The following is a 25,298-nucleotide window of genomic DNA, read 5'->3' on the forward strand; positions in this document are numbered from 1 at the left end:
ATTGAAAACATAGGAAAGTAATAAATGGCACTAAACAGATTTTCTTAGACTGCTCCATATAGGAGCAGGACCAGCACCTGTACTTCAGTCTCTAAAGCTTTTTTCCCCACATCATTTGTGAGAATCCAGTCTTGGCTATGTTTTCCCTTCAGAATTCTTTGTGTGGATATCAGATCCGGATGGAGTCTCGCGCTAGTGAATCTACCAGGTTACTCTATTGTACAACAGGGGTTTTGCTAAGAAAACTTCAAGAAGATGGTCTCCTAACAAATGTGTCTCATGTTATTGTAGATGAGGTGAGTAGATTCTATCGTTGTATGCTCAGGAAATGACTCTAAACATTTTTGTGTTAAAAAGATGTTACTTCTAATACTAGCTAACATTTTCTTCATTTTTACTAAATGCCAAGTACTTTACATGTAATTAATTAATTTCCTCTAACAAGTCTCATGCTAATTGACTTATTTAACAAATACACTATAACATTTGCTGTATGCAAGGGGCTATTCTAAGGACTTCATATATACAACTTCATTTAATCCTTCCAGCGATCCTTCACTTAATCAAAAGAAGTAGATATTGTTATCCCTATTTTATAGTTGAGGAAACTGAGGCACACAGAGGTTATATAGCTTACTCAAGTTCATACAGTCAATAAGTTCTGCAACTAGGGGTTCAAGCCTAGGGAAGCCAGCTGCAGACATTTCTTATCAGTTAATGTATGTTAAACTGATTTGTTTTGTACATAATTTTTTGAAGAAATTATATATACAGCATTTTAGTTATTTAAATTTTTTTTCAATTTTCCCTGATGTAAAGTTTTTATGAATTTAATTGACCAAGTTCAGAAGGCATTAGTGAAAGTTCAATCATTCTTTGATTTTTAATTAATAGATTTAATTAAATATAGATTACTGGGTTATTTTCCTCCTTTTGGTTAGTATTTGAAGTATAAAGAGATACAAAAATGAAAATAAAAATTATCTGTAGTCTCATGATTCAGAAAAAAATTAATGTTGCCTTTTGTGCATTTATATATGTATTTTTTAATAATTTGTATGTATATTCACTTTATAATTCTTCACATCATTAGTCTGCAAAAATATCATTTTTAATAGCTTTATAGAAGTATGTTATTTGGATATCCCATAATTTATTTAACCATTTTCCTGTTGTTGTACTAGTTAGGTTAAGATGTTTTTAAATACAATATTTTGGTAATAGGTAAGTGATAGAAATTCAAGAGAAAGAAAGAGGATGTATGGCAGCTTGATTGAGCATGCCCATGGGTAACTGCTCCTGGCAGTGATGGGTGGGGACTAGGGTGTGACAGTTGTAGCCATGTTTGTTAATACCTGGATTATATCAGTATCGTATATATTGTAAGAATCAACTTAAAATGCTAATTTGTCTATTTATAGTGAGAAATTTTTCCTGCTAGGTAAGATGAAATATTTGCATCAGCCAGTAGTTTTTCTGGGAACTCCAAATTATTAAAACACTGTGTATGTGTGAGTCACTCAGTTGTGTCCAACTCTTTGAGACTCCATGAGCTGTAGCCCACCAGGCTCCTCTGTCCATGGAATTCTCCAGGCCAGAATACTGGAGTGAGTTGCCATTCCCTTCTCCAGGAGATCTTCCCAATCCAGAGATCGAATCCCGGTCTCCCTCATTGCAGGCAGATTCTTTACTGTCTGAATCACCAGGGAAGTTTGTTTAGTAAATATTTATCAGAATGAATCCTAATTTAAAAGTTAGACCAACTTCAGGGAGCTGTTTTTTGATGGTTTTATATTATTAAGAGCAGTCTGTAGACCTGATTTACTGAATTGTGCTTCAGTGTGATACTCTCAGCCTCTTACTGAACAGCACAATAAGAGTAAGAGAAAACCCAGTGAAATTCATCATCATGTTAAATATAATGATGAAAGAGATGCTGGGACAGAGTTCATTATATGATACAGGAGCTTCTTTATGAAGGTGCTTAGGATGATACTCTGACTTTCTTACTAGGAATAATTGGTGTGATTTGTTTCAGTTTATGGTCAGTGTGAGAGTTATACAGCTTTTCCTCTGGCAGCTGTTATGTTTACAGCCAATCTTTTTGCCCACCTCTCTCAAATGGACTTAATAAAGTATATATCTTTACTAGCTATATTTTATGTCTTATCCTCATTTTAAATTTTCTTTTAAAAAAAATCAATATTTGGGGACTTCGCTGGCAATGCAGTGATTAAGACTCCATGCTTCCACTGCAGGGACACAGGTTCAATCCCTGCTTGAGGAACTAAGATCCCACATGCAGAGCAGTGCAGCAAAAAATAAATTTTAAAAATTAATACCTGTATAAATTACCATCTATTTGAGGAGGTTCCCCAGATCTGTTTCACCTGTCAGAAAATATTTCTCTCAAGCTTCAGATAATATCCTGGTCAAGCCAGTAAAGTAAAAACATCCAAAATTATTCCTTCTTTCTTGCATATCCTTTAAATCAGTTTACCTGGACTTTGTTGATTTTTTTGAATACTTCTCTCGCATTCATATACTTCTCTCCATATTTACTGGTATTGCCCTCATATATGATACCATTATCTTATTTAATTACTTAATAAGCTTCTAATTAAACTGCCTACTTTCTGTTTTGCTCTCTTCTACATTCTTCACATTATAGCTGCTGCTACTGCTGCTAAGTCACTTCAGTCGTGTCCGACTCTGTGCGAACCCATAGACGGCAGCCCAACAGGCTCCCCCGTCCCTGGGATCCTCCAGGCAAGAACACTGGAGTGGGTTGCCATTTCCTTCTCCAGTGCATGAAAGTGAAAAGTGAAAGTGAAGTCGCTCAGTCGTGTCCAACTCTTGGCGACCCCATGGACTGCAAGCCTACCAGGCTCCTCCATCCATGGGATTTTCCAGGCAAGAGTACCAGAGTGGGGTGCCATTGCCTTCTCCGTCACATTATAGTTAGAGTTACCTTTTTTAAAACAAAGTTCAGACCACATGATTCCCCTACTTTAAAATATCTTACTCACTACCCTGACTCATTAGAATAAAGTCTCAGCTTCTTAACAGGGTTTACGAGACCTCATATGAACAGATAACTGAGCACCTCACCCTCTGTGTCTCTTTCCCATTCCTCATCTCATGCTCAAGGCATTATTTTTGTTTCATTTCTTGAAATGTAATATGATCCCACTGTCCTCCATGATTTTGCACAAGTTACGGCCCATGACCACCTTATCTCCCTTTATCATACTGTTCTTTCCTCCTTTTTTAAAAACTCATTTCAGTTCTCAACATAGATGTCAATTCCCTCATAGTAGCCTTCCTGACCACCTGAATTAGCTACCTCTTGCTGTACAACAGGAACTAATACAACATTGGAAATCAACTATAACTTCAATTAAAATATATATATATAAAACAAAACCAAAAAAGAATATTAGACCGAAAAAAAAAAACAAAATAGCTGCCCTTCATATGTAATTTCAAGCCATCCTCTACAGAATCCTCTTATAAGGCTATAAACTGAAATGAAGACTATCTCAGTCATTATTCCCCAGCATCTAGCACAATGCTGAGTACTATTTGTTGATCTCTGATAGCCAATCACTCTATGAAATTTGTATTATTTGTTTTATAGAAGAAGAAATAGGCCCAGGGATATTTGAATAACTTTCCTAAAGTCATATTTTAATTGATCAAGCCAAGAAGAATTAAGCCTAAGCAAGCGATTCCAGAGTCTGAACATTTAACCACTATTGCCTCCCTTCCACGCAAAATGATCAAACCTGTTTTAATTTTTGTTGACCAAACCTGTTTTAATTTTTGTTATCGCAATGTATTCTATCTTTTGTATGCTGCTTTAAATCTCAAGAAATAAAATGAGGTAGAAATAAATCCAGTACAGCAAATTTCAATATAGACTAGTACATCCAGCAGATACTAAGTTCTGACAATGTCCCACGTTGTAATGCTCGATAGCAAGTTTACAGTGCTCATCCCTAAAATGCATGTGTCCGAAAAGCATAAAACCCATTTTCTTAGGCAGTTGATAGAACCTGTCAGATTCATACTAAAAAAATTCCCCCTTTGCAGAAAAGTGTATAAACCATCTGTCTTGTTGCAGTTTTGTGTCTATTCAATTATATATTAGCAGCAGAGCTTTTAAGCATTACACTGGCTTCTGAGTGAAATTTGGGAGATACTTTAATCTTACCAGCTGAACAGTTACAGACTATCTCCTAAGGTAGAGTCTTAATATCATAGCTAATCTATTTCATTATATGCTGATTTTTACTGACTTCAGTTTTAAAGAGGGTGACTTTATTTTCAATTTGCAAGATCTACCTCATTTGAAACACAGCTTCTCTCACCTTCTCTGTGTATTGACTGTATGTAAATATTGATTAACTTTTAGTAGATTTGAAGGTCTGATTGTTTTAACTTCTTACTAGACCTTCTTATGTAAGGGCTTCCCTGGTGGCTCAGATGTTAAAGAATCTGCCTGCAATGCAAGAGACCTGAGTATGATCCTTTGGTTGGAAAGATTCCCTGGAGAAGGAAATGGCAACCCCTCCAGTATTTTTGCCTGGAGAATTCCATGGACAGAGGAGCCTGGTGGGCTATAGCCCATGGGGTTGCAAAGAGTTGAACACGACTGAGCAGATAACACACACAGACCTTATATTTGACCATTTTTTTTTATTCCTTTTATACTAGGTTCATGAGAGAAGTGTCCAGTCAGACTTCCTACTAATTATCTTGAAGGAAATTTTACAGAAACGTTCTGATTTACATTTGATTCTCATGAGTGCCACTGTAGACAGTGAAAAGTTTTCTACCTATTTCACACACTGCCCTATTCTGAGAATTTCAGGAAGAAGTTATCCTGTTGAGGTAAGTTTTTTTAATAACGCCTGTGTAAAGAGAAACTACATTCCCACCAGTGAGTGTCCCCAGAAGATAGGCCCTTAAGTTTGCTGCTGCTGCTGCTGCTAAGTCACTTCATTCGTGTCTGACTCTGTGCGACCCCACAAACAGCAGCCCATCAGGCTCCCCCGTCCCTGGGATCCTCCAGGCAAGAACACTGGAGTGGGTTGCCACTTCCTTCTCCAATGCATGAAAGTGAAAAGTGAAAGTGAAGTCGCTCAGTCGTGTCCAACTCTTGGCGACCCCATGGACTGCAGCCTACCAGGCTCCTCTGTCCATGGGATTTTCCAGGCAGGAGTACTGGAGTGGGTTGCCATTGTCTTCTCCCCCTTAAGTCTGAGCCTAGAACTATTCCTAAGGTAATGCAAGCCAAGAGAGGACCTGGAGCTGGCCTTGGGAATCAGATAGCTGAGCTGCCTTGACTAAGCATGGGTGGACTGGAAGGAGGATTGTGCTGAATGACATACCTCAGAGGTACAGAGCATAAAACACAGTTCTATAGCAAAGCCAAATCTACATCCAGATTGGGGTCACTGCCTAACAATAAGGAACTGCTTTTCCACCCATGTGGAAGTTGGATATGAGAGTTGGAGTATAAAGAAGGCTGAGCTCCAAAGAATTGATGATTTTGAACTGTGGTGTTGGAGAAGACTCTTGAGAGTCCCTTGGACTGCAAGGAGATCCAACCAGTCCAAGGAAATCAGTCCTGAATATTAATTGGAAGGACTGATGCTGAAGCTGAAATTCCAACACTTTGTCCACCTGATGTGAAGAACTGACTCATTGGAAAAGACCCTGATGCTGGGTAAGACTGAAGGTGGGAGGAGAATGGGACAACAGAGGATGAGATGGTTGGATGGCATCGCCGACTCAAGGGACATGAGTTTGAGTAAGCTTCAGGAGTTGGTGATGGACAGACAATTTGGCATACTGCAGTCCATGGGGTCACAAAGAGTTGGATGCGACTGAACTGAACTTTCCACCCATCCCTCAAATTGAGGGGGATTTGTCTTTGACGCTTTCTTCTGTTCTTAATGTTTGCCCTTTTGGTTCAGCTGATAAAGAATCTTTAAATTGATTTTCACATGTAAAAACTATACACCATAATGTACTTTGTCCTGGAACTATGTAGGGACAGATCCATCTATATCAGGCAAGTTCTTCATTCCTAAATAATGCAGAAAAAAATTTTTTTCATAATATTCTAATTAGCATGTGGTAACATTCAGGAAGCTAGCAATCCCTTGTCTCTTAAAGATGATATTTACTGAAATGAATTTGAGCTCACTCTTTATATGCCTTCATCTGTGCAGGTTTTTCATCTTGAAGATATAATAGAGGAAACAGGCTTTGTACTGGAGAAAGACTCAGAATATTGTCAGAAATTTCTGGAGGAGGAAGAAGAAATAACCATTAATGTTACAACCAAAGCAGGGGGAATAAAAAAGTATCAGGTAAGAAAAAAACATTTTAAAAGACATCTGATGATGATATCCAAGGCACACACTACTGTAAGAGTTTTAAAGTCATGTGGCTGGCACAGTGCATTCAAATACATTTTGTTAGAGGAATAACAGATATGATTATGAGCAAATTTTAAAGATCATTTCTTTAATCTTTGTTTTACTGACTCTTTTACTGTTTTACTTACTCTTTGGTTTATGATATTTGCTTTATCTCAACACCTTAAATAGACTGGGGCAGGCCCAGAGTCTAGATCCCTGCCACTGGTTTTCTTAGGAGCCTTTGTGCTGGCATGAGCCATCCAGGGAAGCACAGTTCTTCATAGAGAGTTAGTTTAGTTTGAATGACATAATTTTAGGAATATCACAAAAGCTATGCTATCCTGCGTTTTGACCAGTGGTACTATTTACATATTTTCACTGTATCTACATTATTTCATTCATCTAACGGACAAATTTAAAGTTAGTTTATCTTTTAAGTAAGCAGATAAATCAAGAAGCAAAAACTAAAATCTTTTCTTAAAACTGTAGAAACAGAGATTAGAAACTAAAGAAAGACTTCAAAAAAATTAAAGGTAGTATTTCAAAGGAGATGGTTGGAACTCAGCAACCAAAGTAGAATCTAGAATGAATGAGGCAGGTGTAAATTACTTAATAAAGTTATCACGACCTCTTGGCCTGCCTGCTTTTCAATTGCCATGGAACAATGCAGCCATTATTCTGTTTTTCTTCATTTCTTTAAGTATTTACATGCCAAGATTAAAAAGTTTTGCTGTACTTAAGGGGGCTAGATGAAATTAATAGGGTAGAGATGAAATTTTATCATACTTTAATACTGTTAAAAATTGTATTCTTGCTATATTTTAATAATGGTGACAGTGAGAAAAATATAGAGTTAAATAAATGCAAGTAGCTCATTTTTTCCTTCTTTGTCTTTACTTCATATTTTTGTTTAAGTTTTTCTGATTATGTTTCTTTTAGGAATATATCCCAGTTCAGACTGGAACAAGTGCTGATTTAAATCCATTTTACCAAAAGTATAGCAGTCGCACTCAGCATGCTATTCTCTACATGAATCCTCATAAAATCAACCTGGACCTCATTTTGGAACTTCTTATATATTTAGGTATGTACCTATTTCTAATGTGTCTCCATTTGTTTTGATAAAACTTTTCTACTAACTGGAGATGATTTATTAATATTTTATATGCTGTTTCTTATTTTTGAATATTGTATCTTTCAAAAAATTTCAGACAGAAGTCCTCAGTTCAAAAATGTTGAAGGAGCAGTACTGATCTTTTTACCAGGCCTTGCTCATATTCAACAGTTGTATGATCTCTTATCAACTGACAGAAGATTTTTTTCAGAACGGTAACTACAGATCTTCATTATATTCCTGGTAGTTTTAGAACAGAGCAGCGTTTTGTACATTAAAATTCTTGATCAGAGCTTTCAAAGTCTTTTCACTTTTAGTTAAAATTGTCCATGACAAAACAATTCTTATTTTAACTTACTGTTATAGCATTTTATCTACTAAAAATTTTAGGTACTTTTTCTACATTTGTTTTATTTTCTTATATGATTTAGCAGAGGGAAATTTGTAGTTAAGAATAAGATGGTGACTCCCCTCCCCATGGGATGGTGCAAAACCCCAAAAGCATTGCAGTTTATCATCCATACAGACTGAATTGGCTCTTTACTGTGTCTGTTTTGATATAGTTTACTACTGCTGTTATCATTATCACTTTGGCATCAGAATATGTTTTTTTTTAAATTCTTTAAACCCTACATTCATATAATTTATATTAACTTTTTTCTCATCAATGAGTATATATATATTATTCTCAGAACTTTTGTGTGTGTTTAAAATTTTTCATAATAAATTTTTAAATTGCTTCCTATTTGCAAATAAATTTTGTTATTCTTTGCAGTGTCTTCTAAAGAGAAACTCTTGCTAAGAACTATGATTTTAACTTTCAGATATAAAGTGATAGCTCTGCATTCTATTCTTTCAACTCAAGATCAAGCTGCAGCATTCACACTTCCTCCTCAAGGAGTCAGGAAGGTAAAACTCAGTACATCAAATTTATATGTGATCCACCTGAGAACAGTTCATGAAAATGACTATCATCAAAGACAGTTATTAAGTGCCTTATAGCACATGGCAGACTCCAGATGCTCTGCAGTCTAATATCATCAAAAGTGAACCAAATATTAAAATTCAATTTATATTATGTTAGGTGTTTATATTATATGTTATCAATAACTTTAGAGGAGTGGTAGTTTAAAAACATGGCATTATTGTTACTTTTGAGAAGAAAAAGTCACTACTCTTCCTTCAAGAAGAGAACACAAAGGATGTTTGATGTCAGAAGATACTTGAATCCTGGGAGGATTCTTTTTTTGTTCTCTATAGTCTATTCATCTGTGATCATTTTTGAAACACAGAGAACATTAGGTTAGGAAACAATCTTAAGGTATTTTCATTGTCTCCTCTGTTCAGGATTCTGAATGAAGAGTTACTTGGCAAAAAAAAGTTTCTCAGATTCTTGTCCCTAAGCTGCTGCCGTGTCTGTGGCCTTTGGCAACCTACTCAGCCTTACTTTCTCATCTTTAAAAGGGGTTGAATTAAATTTATTATTTTCTAACTGCTCTCAAAAATCCAGGGGTTCATAGGTTATGCTCTGATCTGTAACATTTGGGCTTCTGGAAGATTTTGTCTGAAGAAAAGAATTCCACCACGTCTAAACACTTTGATCACCTAGGTCCTATCTAAGTCTTAATAATCTGGGTTCTCTTTCCTAGGATGAAGGATAAGAAAAGCAAGCATTCAGTATTGAGTTAGAGTGATAACATAGTGAACTGACCTAGAGTTTCCTAAATGTTTCACCTCCAGAGACTCAACAGAAGCAAAAAAAACACACACAAGAAGATGGGCTCTTCAGCCATCACCATTAAGAATTTTTGAGCTAGAAAGGGACCTAAGAAATCATGTATTTCTACCTCCTAATTTGAGACCAGAGAGGTAAAATAACTTACCCAGGTCACAAAGCTATTAAGTAGCAGAGCCAGGGCAACAACCCACCAGTTCTTCTTACTAAAGAAAGTATTCCCTAATATTTGTAAAGTTTCTGCTGAGCAGTCTCCATTCTCTGACCCACTTTCCCATTCTATGTGTATCATTTTTAAGATGACTGACTAGAATTAAGGGACTAACAGTATTTCTGTTGGAATAAGAATCTGTAAGTTTAATTAATAAGCTAAGGTAATAAAATTAATTAGAGCAAATTTAAGTTACACAGTAATAGCAATTAGATTGTGAATTTTTATAAAGAATAATTGAAATTCACTTTTTAAAATGCATTGGCTAAACTAAAGAATTTGTAAGTGATGGCACATTGCTAAAGGTTGTTACCTAAATGTTTTGGCTTTGTGTTTTCAGATTGTTTTGGCGACAAATATTGCAGAGACAGGTATCACTATTCCAGATGTTGTATTTGTGATTGATACTGGAAGAACGAAAGAAAATAAGTAAGTTTGCATTTTCCTCCCAAATCAAAACATATTTAACCTGAAAAGGGCTTGGGACTCTTGAATTGTTAGGAGACATCACAGAACCATTCAAGTCAGTACATGTACTGCCAAAACAAGCACTAGATCTCAGAATCATATGGGGAACATCTCAAATGTCCTAATTCTTTCCAAAACAAAAGGTCTCAGAGAAGCTGTAGGGAAGTTTAAAATGTCTGAGAGTAAACGTCAAAATTCATGTCATCGGTTTTCCCATAAGTAATATCAGCGTACTGCTCCTGATAGGAAAGTGCTGAGAAAATGTTCAGACTTAAATTCTTATCAGTTAGTTTGTAAAATAGTTTTACAAACGCATTATTTGTGGGATTATAAAAAAGCATGGGTTTTAGAATCAGAGTTAGATTATAAATCTCTGATCTATAATCTTGAGCAAGTAATATGACATCAGTTATAATCATCAGTATTCTCATATGTAAATGGGAAAATTAAAATTTCATAAATTGAAAGTACATAGTACAGTAATTGGTGCATAGTAGATAACTTTAACTGTTAAATAAATTTAACTTTAACAGATTATTGCTTTATAAATGTTTTGATGTTCATATTTAACAAATAAGGGAGACCATCTTCGTGGTCTATTCTAATCTATATACATTGTTCCTAATCTTAGAAAACTTAAGCAGTATTTGGAAATGAGTGTGCCTGTCCAGTACAAAATAGACTCCTGATTTTTTTTAACTGTACCTTTAGAGGAAGTGTTTTCGGGGTTGAACTGTATTTTGTGAAAGGTGCTTTGAATTGTGATGTTCACAGCAGAATTTCTCACTTTTTCAAAGAATTCTTACTGCATAATTAGTCTTCAACTTTAGAATCAAATACTTCCAGTTTTTTTTTAGATTTTGATTTAAGTCAGTTATCTACATATTATCTCCTAAAACATTGTTCTAGGTACCATGAGAGCAGTCAGATGAGTTCTTTGGTCGAGACGTTTGTCAGCAAAGCCAGTGCTCTGCAGCGCCAGGGGAGAGCTGGGCGGGTCAGAGATGGCTTCTGTTTCCGCATGTACACAAGAGAAAGGTATGGCATAGCCTGGAGATTAAAAACACACAAACCAACCAGCATGGCATTGCTGATAATATGTGTTTAGGATTATTTTACCTTATTTTTCAGATTTGAAGGCTTTATGGACTATTCTGTCCCTGAAATCTTGCGCGTGCCTTTGGAGGAATTATGTCTTCATATTATGGTAATCCCAGGGGAATTCAGATGAACTTTTGTTCTCCACCCCTTTCTTAGAAAAAAGAAAAAGAAGACCTAAACTAATCTTACCTTCTGTTGCACTAGATTTTCAAGTATTTTATTTACTCTGCTCTAATAAACTCCCCCTTCCCTCCTATTTTGTAAGTAACCCACTGTGCTTTAAATCTGCCATAGGCACTCATACCTTAAGAAATTAAAATACAGACTCATAGCCCAGACCACTAGTTCTCAACTGGGGATGATACTGCTTACCAGGGAAAGCCTGGAATGTCAGGAGACATTTTTAGCTGTCAGAACTGTGGGGAGAGGGAGACCATGCTGTGGACATCTAGTGGGTCAAGACCAGGGATGCTGCTAAACACTCTGCAGTGAACAGCACAGTCCCCTAAAACAAAGAATTATCTGGGCCCACTAACAATAGAGCTGGACTTGAAAAGTCCTGACCTAGACCAAAGGCTTCCTGGTATGAAAGATCTATAATATCCTTCAGTTCTTAGATTTTTTGGTTCTATAAAGATCAGGAATGAAGAAACTAAAAATATGCAACTGGAAAAATCTCTTTGCTTAAAATTTTACTTAAATTTAGTTCCAGTTTGACCATCTTTTTTTTTTTTTAATTTTTTCTGATCACATCCGAATTTATCACTTTTTCAACCTGCAGAAATGCAATCTTGGTTCTCCTGAAGATTTCCTCTCTAAAGCTTTAGATCCTCCTCAACTTCAAGTAATCAGCAATGCAATGAATTTACTCCGAAAAATTGGAGCTTGTGAACTAAATGAGCCTAAACTGACTCCACTGGGCCAACACCTTGCAGCTCTGCCTGTGAATGTCAAGATTGGCAAGATGCTTATTTTTGGCGCCATTTTTGGCTGCCTGGATCCAGTGGTAAGACAAGCAACACTGCTGCTTCTTCACTGTAAATAGCATTTTGGTTGGGGAGGTATTAAGTTGGGAAAATTTTTTTTGACTAAATAGGGTGTCTGTACTAACATTAAAGCCAGGAAATCTGAATGCTTAATGAGAATTTTTTAATATTTAACTTTTTATATTTATATACAAGAAAATATCTTCACCCATATACTCTTGTGTATTGTAGGTATTATTTTGTAAAAGGGTTTTGGCTTGTAGACTTCTGCTATCAAACATCCCACTTTTATATATATATATAGTAGATGATTCAAATAGTAGATGGATTCATTGAGAGTTTTGAACTCCACACTTCAGAATCAAAACTTCCTTCCCTTTTTCTGGGTTTTCTGTGAGCTAGCAATTACCAGCAATTCCATTTTCTCAAATTATCTCAGAATTAACAAACTTTCTGCCTCTCTCTGAATCTCTTGCCTGCTTTGCCATTCCAACTTTATCAAGTTGTAGCCTTTTCTGGGACTACAAATAAGCCTGTTTGAAATCAAAATGGGGAGAGTATGACTTAGTCTAGTCTTTTTTTTTCTAGTATCAGAAATATATACCAGAATTGTGTTGAGTCCAAGAAATATCTACTGCCATGATAGTTGATCTGAAAAGCTGCAGCAACAACAAATGGGTTGTTATATAGTCCAAATTATGTCAGAATTATTTAAGGAGCATTGCAGGCAATGGAAATTCAGACTCAGAGTCAAGATCTCTGATCTGTGATTAAGGAATTTCTTTTAACTGTGTGATAGACTATCAGTCTCTTGCACAAATACTCATTTTTTAAAATCCCCGATTTTGTTGGTATTACTTCCCTGTCTCACAAAGATGATATAAAAGTAAGTGATAGATTTTTTAAATTCCATAAATGAAACTAAAAGTAACATTAAAATGAAAATGCTAGCTATTATAGAACACAATAAATTCAAAAGAAGAAGCATGCAACTTGAAAGTGCAGTTGTTTTATGATTTGCTTTCTATTACAATACAAATCAGCTTTCAGTGTATACCTCTTTAAGGTTAAATTTTTTTGTTTATTTATGGTTAGGCAACATTAGCTGCAGTTATGACAGAGAAGTCTCCTTTTACCACACCAATTGGTCGAAAAGATGAAGCAGATCTTGCAAAATCAGCCTTGGCCATGGCAGATTCAGATCATCTGACGATCTACAATGCATACCTGGGGTAAAGAAATAATCTGGGTTTTGTCAGTAGGTCAAACCTGAGGGTATTTACTATTTAAAAAATTTATCTTTGACTTTTATTAAAAAGATACATTAAAGGTTTAAATTTAGTATTAGTTACTTCATCTTTTAGAGATTTGTGTTTTTATAATCCTAAAATTTAAGAGCAATGTACTTTGTATTACTATGTGTCTATTACCTTATATTTGAAGTTATTAATGTACTGTTATACATAAGCAAAAAATACCTATATTGTAGTTGAAATTGGCTAGCTCTTAAAACAGGCAAGGCCCTTCCTTGTTTTATATGATTATAATATAATTAAAGCTATGGTTAGTACCTCTGAAAGTGAGAGTTTGGAAACATTAAACTTTGGTCATTTTTCTTTCATAGGTGGAAAAAAGCACGGCAGGAAGGAGGCTATCGTTCTGAAATAGCATATTGCCGGAAGAACTTTCTTAATAGAACATCACTGTTAACCCTAGAGGTAAGTCTTAATGCAACTGTCTTAATTTAGGGTCATATGGTGGACCAGTGGGATTATTTTGGGAAAAGAAATGCCTAGGATAGTGCTTGACACATAGTAAGTGTTTAATAAACATTAGCTGAATAAATTTGTGATTTTTTTGTTTTGTTTACCACAGCAGGTAACCTATATTACACGGTGATTCAGAATAGTATTTAACAGGGACTTCCTTGGCTGTTCAGTGGTTAAGACTCCGTGCTTCCAAAATAGTGTTTAACAATCATAGTATATTCAGGAAGTAGTCAAAGATGCAACATGATTTCATAGAAATAACACTAGTTTGGGAATTAGGATAGTTGTCTATTCAACAGCTCAAGCTTGGAGAAGGTTAATTTAGTCTCAGTTTCTCATTTTAAAAAAAACGAAATTGAATTGGGGATATGCTACAGTTTTTCTCAAATCTGAAAATCAGTTGTCATTGAATTATTATGGAAATTTTCAACTATACATAAAAGTGACAATAGTATAGTGAACTCCTGTGTACTCATTTCTCACTTCCATAATTATCAACATGTGCTCAATCTTGTTTACTAATACTCCCCTTAATCCACTGTCTGCCCTCTAGATTATCTTGAAGCAAATCCCAGATGTCAGGTTGTTATATATCTCTGAAGTATAGGACTCGTTTTTTTCTTTAGCATTATCATGCCTCGAAAAATAATTCCTTTATATCGTCAACTATACAGTGTGTAAATATCCCTGATTTTTCATAATTTTTTCTTTTACAGCTAGTTCAAATCATGATCCACACAAGGTCCACACATTAAAATTGGTTGGTATGTTTCAAGTGTAGTGCAACTTTAAAGGGAAATGGTGTTTAGAGCAGAAGTGCTATAAAAGCATTCAGAAAAATAAACTTACCTCTCACATAATTCGCCTATCCTATGCTCATATTTTAAAAGGTTGTCTGAAAAAAAAAAAAAAGGTTATCTGGCTCAGGTTCAAGATATGGAGAGATAAGCAACACTCCTTTGTCTGCCCTCCACTTCCTCCAGACCTTCATTTTGCCTCCCAATCCCTTCCTTCTATCAGCCTTGTCTTCACCTCCCCTAGGCTACAGGGTTTTCAGTTCTTTACCAGTCTTGTGGTATTACAGCAACTGTCTGTCTGATTTTTCTTCTGGAATTGAAGCCCCAACCAGAAGACTCAAGGAAATCCTAAATGTAAACTTCATCTTTTAATCACTTGTATCCTGTCTACTTTAAAAATGCTCATACTCGTGAGACAGCAAAAGAGACACAGATGTAAAGAACAGACTTTTGGACTCTGGGAGAAGGCAAGGGTGGGATGATTTGAGAGAATAGCACTGAAACATGTATATTATCATATGTGAAATAGATCGCCAGTCCAGGTTCAATGCATGAGACAAGGTGCTCAGGGCTGGTGCACTGGGATGACCCTTAGGGATGGGACGGGGAGGGAGATGGGAGGGAGGGTCAGGATTGGGGGGGAAACATGTACACCCATGGCTGATTCATATGAATGTATGGCAAAAACCACCACAATATTGTAAAGTAATTCAGTTCAGTTCAGTCTCTCAGTCGTGTCTGACTCTACGACCCCATGAACTGCAGCACGCCAGGCCTCCCTGTCCATCACCAACTCCCAGAGTCCACTCAAACCCATGTAAAGTAATTAGCCTCCAATTTTTTAAAAAAAGGCAAAAAAATAAATAAAATTGGATTTTTTTTAAAAAGTGCTCATCCTCCCTATGGTACTTTAGCTGATTGGCATTACTAAAGGTAGAAAAAGATTTTAAGCAACAAGTTTAGATGGTTGCCATTAATAAACATTGTCAGAGTTCTTTAGGAAATTGTTTCCCAGAGACAAGAGAAGACGATTCTTGCAGTCTAGGATCAGAGTCCTCTGTAATTCTTCCTCAGTGTCTCTATGTGACCATCCTTTCTGAGTAAACCTATTGAAAGCAGAGCTACTGTTAAAGTAGATACGCTGGATGAAAATATGTTCAGGCACATTTTTATTGCTTTCACATATTAGACATTCGTAGGTTAATTCAAGTATGGTTGATTTATAATATAATATTTTAGGCATACAGCATAGTGATTCAGTATTTTTCTAGATTATACTCCATTAGAAGTGATTATAAAATACTGACTATAATTCCCTGTGATGTACAATATATCCTAGTGGCCTGTTTTATACAGACTTGTGTGTGCCTCTTAATTCCATATCCCTATCTTGCTCCTCCCCCTTTCCCTTCCTCCAGTGGTAGCCACTTCTTTGTTCTCTATATCTGTGAGTCTGTTTCTGTTTCGCTGTATACATTTGTTTATTTTAGATTCCACAGTTAAGTGATATCATACAGTATTTGTCTTTCTCTGCCTTATTTCACTAAGCATACTGTTTAGTCCATCAACATTGCTGCAAATGGCAGAGGTTTTTTTTTCTTTTTTTCACTTTTATTAAAGTTTTATTATATATTTCTGGAACTTGAGGAATAGTAATATATTAAGACATTTCTTCAAAGTATTGGCTGTGTTAAACTTGAAAATAAACTGATACATTAATGAAATGCCTAATCTAAAGAGTTTGCTAAACTAATAAAGTATTATTCAAAGAATAATGCACAAGGACTTCCCTGGCGGTCCAGTGGCCGGCATTCTGTGCTTCTAATGCAGGGGTCATGGATTTGATCCCTGGTCAGGGAACTAACGGAGAAGGCAATGGCACCCCATTCCAGTGCTCTTGCTTGGAAAACCCCTGGACGGAGGAGCCTGGAAGGCTGCAGTCCATGGGGTCGCTGAGGGTCAGACACGACTGAGCGACTTCACTTTCACGCATTGGAGAAGGAAATGGCAATCCACTCTAGTACTCTTGCCTGGAGAATCCCAGGGACGGGGGAGCCTGGTGGGCTGCCATCTATGGGTCGCACAGAGTCGGACACGACTGAAGTGACTTAGCAGTAGCAGCAGTAGGGAACTAAGATCCCACATTCCATGAGATGTGGCCAAAAAAATTAAAAAAACAAAACAAGAACGCACAGAGGTATATACTTCATGCTGCTGGTTTTACTTAGTAATATGATGGATTAGGAAAATATTTGACAAATGTTAATATTTATAATAAGGTTAGAAATGAAACATTTTAGCATGCTAAATTCCGTAAGTTTTTTAATTGGCATGTAGTTGGTTTATAATATTAATTTCAGGTATATACATAGTGATTCACAAATTTTAAAGATTGTAGTCCATTATAGTTAACTACAGAATATTGGGTTTTATTGGGTATATTCCATGTGCTGGCAACATATCCTTGTAACTTAATTATTTTACACATAGTAGATTGTACCTCTCAGCCACCTACCCCTACCTTGCCCCTCACTCCTTCCTTCTCCCTACTGGTAGCCACTAATGTGTTCTCTATGTTTGTGTTTCTTTTTTGTGTTACATTCACTAATTTTATTTTTGTTTAGAGTCCACATATAAATGATAACATATAGTATTTTTCTTTGTCTGTCTGACTTATTTCACTTAGCATAATGCCTTCCAGGTCCATCCACTTTGTAGCAAAAGGCAAAAATTCATTCTTTTTTGTGCTGAATAATATCCCATTGTGTGTGTGTGTGTGTATTATCATCTTTCTCCATTTGTCTGTTGATGGACATTTGGGTTTCTTCCATGTCTTGGCTATTGTAAACATCTATGAACATTGGAGTTCATGTATCTTTTTGAATTAGTCTTTTCATTTTTTTCTGGATTTATGCCCGGGAGTGAGATTGCTAGATCATGTGGTAATTCTCTTTTTAGCTTTTTGGAATCCTGTCCATTTTGATAGGAAACAGTAATACAAAGTACAAGGTTGTTTGGCAGCTTCTTTAAATTGATTATGATTGTGTCTCTTTTTAACAAACCAATCTAGGATGTAAAGCAGGAGTTAATCAAGTTGGTTAAAGCAGCAGGATTTTTATCATCCACAACTTCTAATAGCTTCGAAGGAAACAGAGCCACACAGACCCTTTCCTTCCAAGAAATTGCCCTTCTTAAAGCTGTACTTACTGCTGGACTGTATGACAACGTGGGGAAGATAATCTATACAAAATCAGTTGATATTACAGAAAAATTGGCTTGCATTGTGGAGACAGCCCAAGGCAAAGCACAAGTACATCCATCCTCAGTAAATCGAGATTTGCAGATGTATGGATGGCTTTTATACCAGGAGAAGGTAAAGTGCTCATTCTCTAATTCCAGTATTCCAGACATTATTCTAGAAGTCAGTCATAACAAATTTGGATGCCCACCAAATACTATATTTGATTCTTAAACTGAGCTATTCATGTTTGTTCATATTTGAAATCAAGATGTTCATGGTTTCTCAACAAAAATATAAACATGTCTTTTTTCCACATCTCCAAATAAGGGGAATATGGAATGGGATAGAACTAAACATGATGTTACAACAGTCTGAGACACAATGCAACCTAAGATAACTTAATAGCAAATGTTTGTAGATTAAAACAGTCAACCTTTTGAATCATAGCTCATTAAATTAATAAAGATCCATAATTTCAAGCATTGGCTTGAGTAACTCCCAGCTTATCAGCAAACTTACACATGTAAAACAAGACAAATTCCTGACTAATGGTCATTGCTGAACCTTGCTGTAGAAACCAGACACTTTGAAACTTAATTTTATCTTTCCACTAATTACTTAACAGTATTAGCATAACACTGCTTATTCATCCTTTATGTTCAAGGTATACAATTCAGCCTTACGATTAATGTTTGAAATCCTTATAATAGTATAAATACACAGGTGGTGACTGTGATTATTATAAAAGAGATTGTGCAACATAATGTAGACATGTAGCTTTATAAAACAGTTTAAAATAGTAGCAAATTGTAGAAAAATGCTTACATGAAACAGACTGAATTTTTAATTTTTTTAGGCTAAGTGTTTTGTTTTTTTTTTTAATACAGATACGATATGCCCGAGTGTATTTGAGGGAAACTACCCTAATAACCCCTTTTCCAGTTTTACTTTTTGGTGGTGATATAGAAGTTCAGCACCGGGAACGCCTTATCTCTGTTGATGGCTGGATCTATTTTCAGGTACATGCTACAACTGATCTTAAAATTTTACTACCATACCATTGAGGTAGATTTTTTTTTTAATTTTATTGGAGTTTGCGTAATTTCTTCCTATGGTTTGACTTAAATAGAAGATGTCTGTATTTTATCTTGCCTGTATGGTTTTAAATGTTTAGTTTTAAAATCAAACTATATTCCTAATTGCATATTACATTTATTGTCAGTAATAACGATTTGCCATGTGGTGGACTTCAGTAGTTACCTTTACATGGATCATCCTAATTTAATACCCTAACAACCTTGTTAGATGATTTTCTATTGACAAGGCACTTAAGCTGAGTGAGAGTTAAATAGCTTACATGGATTGTTAATGGTAGAGCAAGGTTTAAACCTAGATCCTCAAACTTGTGCTCCTTCTGCTATATCATGCCACCTATAAAAAGACACAAATTCATTTAATTCATACTGTTAAAATTCTCCTCTGGAAAAATTAGACCAACCAGTGCTACCAACAATAAGTTTATTTCTCTGTAACTTATCAACATTGACCACTTTAAGCAACTCTAATACATTCTGCTCTGATATACCATGATAGCTGTTTGTCTAAGACTGGAGATGTAAATTTTAAAGGCAGTTTTAAAAATACGTGCACTTCTCACAAAGAGGGGGAGATGGTAACAGTGTTCCGTAACTGGATTGTGGTGATGGCTGTACAACTCTATAAGTGCATTAAAAATCGTTGAGTTGTACACAGTGAGTACATTTTTGTGATCTATAAATTATTTCTCAGTAAAGCTATTTTAAAAATTCCATTTTAAAACCTGTAGCCCTCTTTCTTCCTCTTCCGAGGACGATATCTAGAGGCATTCAGGATGGTCCAGCCTCTAACAAAACCAGGCTGTGCCGAATCCCTGGTAATGGAATTGTTTACCTTTATACCAAGAAGGTGGGGAAAGCACCAGAATCCACATGTGGGCTGTGCTCAGGCCGACTTCAAGGAGTTCATGCTGTGAGACCTAAAGTTCTTATAAGGTTGTCTAAAATGAAAAAACACAATCAGCTGGGCTTGTGATGTTTCCATGTGTGCTAAATGTGTCCACGACAGAACAAGCATGCTTTCCTTATCGAGGAGCAGAAGATCATTGTGAAAATGTTGAAAGCACAAGCACAGAGTCAGAAAGCTAAAATAAAAAATGAAGCATTTTTGAGCAATAAAATCAAAAAGCAAAAAAACGAAACTGTAGTCTTCACTCCCATAGAGTTGATACAAGAGAAGAAAATAATTGCAAAATGGTTGCTTTATTCTGGAAAGAGGTATCAAGTTTATGGGTACTTAATAAGGAAATTGAAGTTTATGTCTCTTAGCTGCAGGAGGTAATTTATTTTTCCCATAATATTTTATATTTAAGTCAATATGTGTTAAAGCACATTGTAAGGCATATATGCTTACCTTGATTTTTTTAAATGCATTCATACTCCCTGGGATTAACGTTCAGTTTGTCATCTCTCAACAGGCACCTGTTAAAATAGCTGTCATTTTCAAGCAGCTACGAGTTCTCATTGATTCTGTTTTAAGAAAAAAACTTGAAAACCCTAAGATGTCTCTTGAAAGTAAGTGTTTGACTCTAAGAAAGAGAAACTTTCTCTGAGGTTCTCAATATGTTTTCTCTACCAGTCTCCCAAATGTAGAGCTGTTAGTCTGTAATCCTTCAACAGAAATCTGCAGTGGACACCTGAGTTGCCACTTAGTCTGCTCTGTGCTTTGCTGTGCTTAGTTACTCAGTCATGTCCAACTCTGCGGCCCCGTGGACTATAACCCACCACGTTGCTCTGTCCATGGGGATTCTCCAGGCAAGAATATTGGAGTGGGTTGCCATGCCCTCCTCCAGGGTAATCTGGTATAGTGTTTCCCAGACTTGCCAAATCATCATCTGTAACGCTTCCCCTGTACTACCAGCCCCATTTTTAAATGCAATTATTTTTAATAAACTAGGTTGTTTTTCTGGTGGAATTTCGTACCTTTAGGGTTTGGGCAGTTGCATCTTCATGCTTTAATTTAATGTTTCTCTGTTCCCTATATTTTCTGCAAACCTGGGTTTGATCCCTTGGTCGGGAAGATCCCCTGGAGAAGGGCATGGCAGCCCACTCCAGTCGTCTTGCCTGGAGAATTCCACAGATAGAGGAGCCTAGTGAGCTACAGTCCATGGGGGTCACAAAGAGTTGGACGTGACTGAGCAACTAACATACATACACATTCTCTATATTTCCTGAAAACTAGTAGTTATAGCTAATGACTTGATTAGAATCTGGTTTTTAGGAAAAGAATATTTTTTGGCTGGTGCTATATCCTTCCCATTGCATCACATCAGTTTGATTTTCTTGTTTTTAATGATAAGAATTGATCAATTTGTTCAATGTGATTATATGTAACAAATATCCCAATTAATTCTAGTAGGTAGGCAAGTTGGGGAGCTACTGGTCTAGTGCTACTGCCCTGAAGTCTCATACTTTATGTTAATTTCCATAACTGAAGGTGAATGAATAAGCACTTAACTGTTAGTTTTCCTGAACTGCTGGAAACTTAAATCAGGTCTTAACATATTAAGAGAAGTGGGCTCTTCTCTTGAGGAACTCTGTATACTACAACACAGCCTAAAACAAACAAAAAATACATTATATTAAGGACAGGTTGAACCTCAACTTTTAAATTAAAAAAAATCAATTTTAAAATGCTCTCAATGCTTCTCTTTGCCATAACAGGAAAAGTGGAACCTGCTCTCTGATGAGGCATGTATTTTTGACTTCAGGGAGGATGAAGTACCTTAGTGTCCTCTCTTTCTGGACTTTAGAGTAAGAGAAGTTGGGATCTAAGGGACACCAAGCTTTTGAAAAAGAAATAACTGAAGTTGGTCTTTTATTTTCTTTTACTATACTGTTCTCAGACTAAAAATCATAGTTCTTTCTAGACCTGTCATGTTGACCTTGCAGCCAGTGAACTTTCTTCCCTCACTCCTTTTTTTTTAATGCCACTATAGCCTCCAAGAGCCTGAGTGTCAGGCCATGGGCCCAGTTATCAAAATTCTCCATTCCAGTCATTGAAACATAGACCATTTTCTTATTGAAGTGTCTAATAAGATAAGAATTTCAGTCTTGGGAGTCCTGATAATTACAACTATTCAGAAAGTAGTTATGAAGTCACAATATCAGGCCAACTGATTAAAAGCAGAGGCAGCTGTTAAAACCTCTAACAAATAATGTAGCCCCTATTTAGTCTATTTGTCCAGTTAATTGGTGTTTGATTCCTTTGTTGTGCAGAGAGGTCTGTCACTGTGCCATCCACACTTCTCGTAGAGCACTTCCCTGGTAAATTTTTTTATTTCCTTTGAACTAAACATGGAAAAACAGATAAAGAGTGCTTTATTCCTTGCCCATACTGTTGGCATCCTGGCTAATTCTGAAGTACATGGATGAGTCAAAAAGTAGACTTGAGGTAGGTGAAAAAGGAAATTTACTGTCTGAATAGAATTTTTAAGAAACAATAGAGGCATTTCTAGTTTTGTAAGTGAATATTGCTGGTGTTAACTCTGTATTCTAATTTAAAAGAATCTTTTAATGAAATATACCTGTGGTTTACATGTGTATACACTGAAAAATTAGTCAGTGCTGAATTTATTCATTGGTTTTTTCTTCTTCCATCCAGATGACAAGATTCTCCAGATCATTACCGAATTGATAAAAACAGAGAATAATAATTGAAACTGCAATTCATGATCAGCTGCTTTGAAGAGAGTCATGAAATGATGTGAAAATGGACCATCCCATTAAGTATTTCAGTACTTAAAATGTTGGTACTAGTCCTAATGTAAAGGTGGTGGAAAAAAGCACATACTTTAAACATGAGTAATTTTCTAATTTCTTTTTAATGATAGCTATTCTCAGTGTATTTGCCACTACATTTACAATAAATTCTTTGGTACCATCCATGTGGTATTCATCATCATGTGCCTTACGGGCAAAGCCTATGTCTGTAGTATCGTAACTTACTACTGTGATTCCCTGTGTACGCACCTCATCCTCTTATCAGTCCTTGATGTCTAGAGAGTTCAAACCTTCTTGAGGAGGAAAAGGTCTAAAGGTCTTTCTCCCAGAGGAGAAAATGAGCTCCAAAACCAGTTGTAATTAAATTTTCACAAAAACATACAACTTCAGTTATTTAATACTTGATAGGAAAAGTCAAAATCTAAATAAGGTATACATTATTAATAGATGCCATCTGTATCAGTAGCATTCACTAAAGCACAAAGACAGAGTACTGTAGGAGCATAGGCAGCAATGGATAATGCTGCTATCAACCCGGGGTGACACCATTTGCACCGTTTTCCTCAGTCATAAGCTTTGATATCACTGCTCTTGAATCTTTTTTGTACTGATAATAGGATTGATAAGGTCAGTAACTTTAAGATACTAAAGCATACTTAGGTATTTTTCAGTGGTTTTCTTTGTTTTACTTACGATTTTTAAAACTCCATCTTGATTATGTTGAGGAATTTTCCGTCAAGATTGTTTCAGTTCAGTTCAGTTCAGTTGCTCAGTCGTGTCCAACTCCTTGCTACCCCATGAATCACAGCACGCCAGGCCTCCCTGTCCATCACCAACTCCTGGAGTTCACTGAAACTCATGTCCGTCGAGTCAGTGATGTCATCCAGCCATCTCATCCTCTGTCGTCCCCTTCCCCTCCTGCCCCCAAACCCTCCCAGCATCAGAGTCTTTTCCAGTGAGTCAACTCTTCGCATAAGGTGGCCAAAGTATTGGAGTTTCAGCTTCAGCATCAGTCCTTCCAATGAACACCCAGGACTGATCTCCTTTAGGATGGACTGGTTGGATCTCCTTGCAGTCCAAAGGACTCTCAAGAGTCTTCTCCAACACCACAGTTCAAAAGCATCAATTCTTTAGCACTCAGCTTTCTTCACAGTCCAATTCTCACATCCGTACTTGACCACAGGAAAAACCATAGCCTTGACTAGATGGACCTTAGTCAGCAAAGTAATGTCTCTGCTTTTGAATATGCTGTCTATGTTGGTCATAACTTTCCTTCCAAGGAGTAAGCGTCTTTTAATTTCATGGCTGCAATCACCATCTGCACTGATTTTGGAGCCCAAAAAGATAAAGTCTGACACTGTTTCCACTGTTTCCCCATCTATTTGCCATGAAGTGATGGGACCAGATGCCATGATCTTAGTTTTCTTAGCTTTAAGCCAACGTTTTCACTCTCACTTTCCTCAAGAGGCTTTTTAGTTCCTCTTCACTTTCTGCCATAAGGGTGGTGTCATCTGCATATCTGAGGTTATTAATATTTCTCCCGGCAACTTGATTCCAGCTTGTGCTTCTTCCAGTCCAGCGTTTCTCATGATGTACTCTGCATTTAAATTAAATAAGCAGGGTGACAGTATACAGCCTTGACGTACTCTTTTCCTATTTGGAACCAGTCTGTTGTTCCATGTCCAGTTCTAACTCTTGCTTCCTGAACTGTGTATAGGTTTCTCAAGAGGCAGGTCAGGTGGTCTGGTATTCCCATCTCTTTCAGAATTTTCCACAGTTTATTGTGATCCACATAGTCAAAAGCTTTGGCATAGTCAATAAAGCAGAAATCGATGTTTTTCTGGAACTCTCTTGCTTTTTCGATGATCCGGTGGATGTTGACAATTTGATCTCTGGTTCCTCTGCCTTTTCTAAAACCAGCTTGAACATCTGGAAGTTCATGGTTCACGTATTGCTGAAGGCTGGCTTGGAGAATTTTGAGCATTACTTTACTAGCGTGTGAGATGAGTGCAGTTGTGCAGTAGTTTGAGCATTCTTTGGCACTGCCTTTCTTTGGGATTGGAATGGATTGGAAAACTAACCTTTTCCAGTCCTGTGGCCATTGCTGAGTTTTCCAAATTTGCTGGCATATTGAGTGCAGCACTTTCACAGCATCATCTTTCAGGATTTGAAATAGTTCTACTGGAATTCCATCACCTCCACTAGCTTTGTTTGTAGTGATGCTTTCTAAGGCCCACTTCACATTCCAGGATGTCTGGCTCTAGGTGAGTGATCACACCATCATGATTATCTTGGTCATGAAGCTCTTTTTTGTACAGTTCTAGGAAGTTCAAATATATTTTTGTGTAGACTAAATGGCAAAAATTGTATTTGAAGGACAAAAGATTAGAATTGAGTAGGTACTTAGTGACTATATTTGACCATCCATAGAGTGGTACCAACCCTCCACACAGTCAAAAATTTGTGTGTCTAACTTTTGACTCCCCAAAAACTTAACTTCTACTAGCCTACTGATGCCCAGAAGCCATACAGCTGATTAACATATATTTTCTGTTATATCAGGGCTTCCCTGGTGGCTCAGCTGGTAAAGAATCTGCCTGCAATGCAGGAGACCTGGGTTTGATC

General features: G+C 36.5%; 1 protein-coding gene across 5 annotated transcripts in view; it reads left to right on the plus strand.

Moving 5' to 3' along the window:
- Positions 1 to 22,835, plus strand: part of DHX29 (DExH-box helicase 29) — a 54,156-nt gene extending 31,321 nt beyond the window's left edge. For 3 of the 5 annotated variants that reach the window (XM_060400423.1, XM_060400425.1, XM_060400426.1), the window contains 16 exons: positions 153 to 296; positions 4,720 to 4,896; positions 6,243 to 6,383; positions 7,374 to 7,518; positions 7,646 to 7,763; positions 8,373 to 8,457; positions 9,835 to 9,923; positions 10,872 to 11,000; positions 11,094 to 11,169; positions 11,845 to 12,069; positions 13,145 to 13,281; positions 13,674 to 13,767; positions 17,686 to 17,988; positions 18,744 to 18,875; positions 20,369 to 20,465; positions 22,170 to 22,344. In XM_060400423.1, the coding sequence (XP_060256406.1) occupies positions 153 to 296; positions 4,720 to 4,896; positions 6,243 to 6,383; positions 7,374 to 7,518; positions 7,646 to 7,763; positions 8,373 to 8,457; positions 9,835 to 9,923; positions 10,872 to 11,000; positions 11,094 to 11,169; positions 11,845 to 12,069; positions 13,145 to 13,281; positions 13,674 to 13,767; positions 17,686 to 17,988; positions 18,744 to 18,875; positions 20,369 to 20,465; positions 22,170 to 22,240 (2,163 nt within the window). In that variant the 3' untranslated portion in view covers positions 22,241 to 22,344. Of the gene's footprint in view, positions 1 to 152; positions 297 to 4,719; positions 4,897 to 6,242; positions 6,384 to 7,373; positions 7,519 to 7,645; positions 7,764 to 8,372; positions 8,458 to 9,834; positions 9,924 to 10,871; positions 11,001 to 11,093; positions 11,170 to 11,844; positions 12,070 to 13,144; positions 13,282 to 13,673; positions 13,768 to 17,685; positions 17,989 to 18,743; positions 18,876 to 20,368; positions 20,466 to 22,169; positions 22,345 to 22,554 lie in introns of those variants that run through there. The other 2 variants (XM_004016982.5, XM_060400427.1) reach the window with 1 other exon arrangement.
- Positions 22,836 to 25,298: the final 2,463 nt, after the last annotated feature.

Source organism: Ovis aries, chromosome 16, assembly GCF_016772045.2.
Source record: "Ovis aries strain OAR_USU_Benz2616 breed Rambouillet chromosome 16, ARS-UI_Ramb_v3.0, whole genome shotgun sequence".
NCBI classification, from domain to species: Eukaryota; Metazoa; Chordata; class Mammalia; order Artiodactyla; family Bovidae; genus Ovis; species Ovis aries.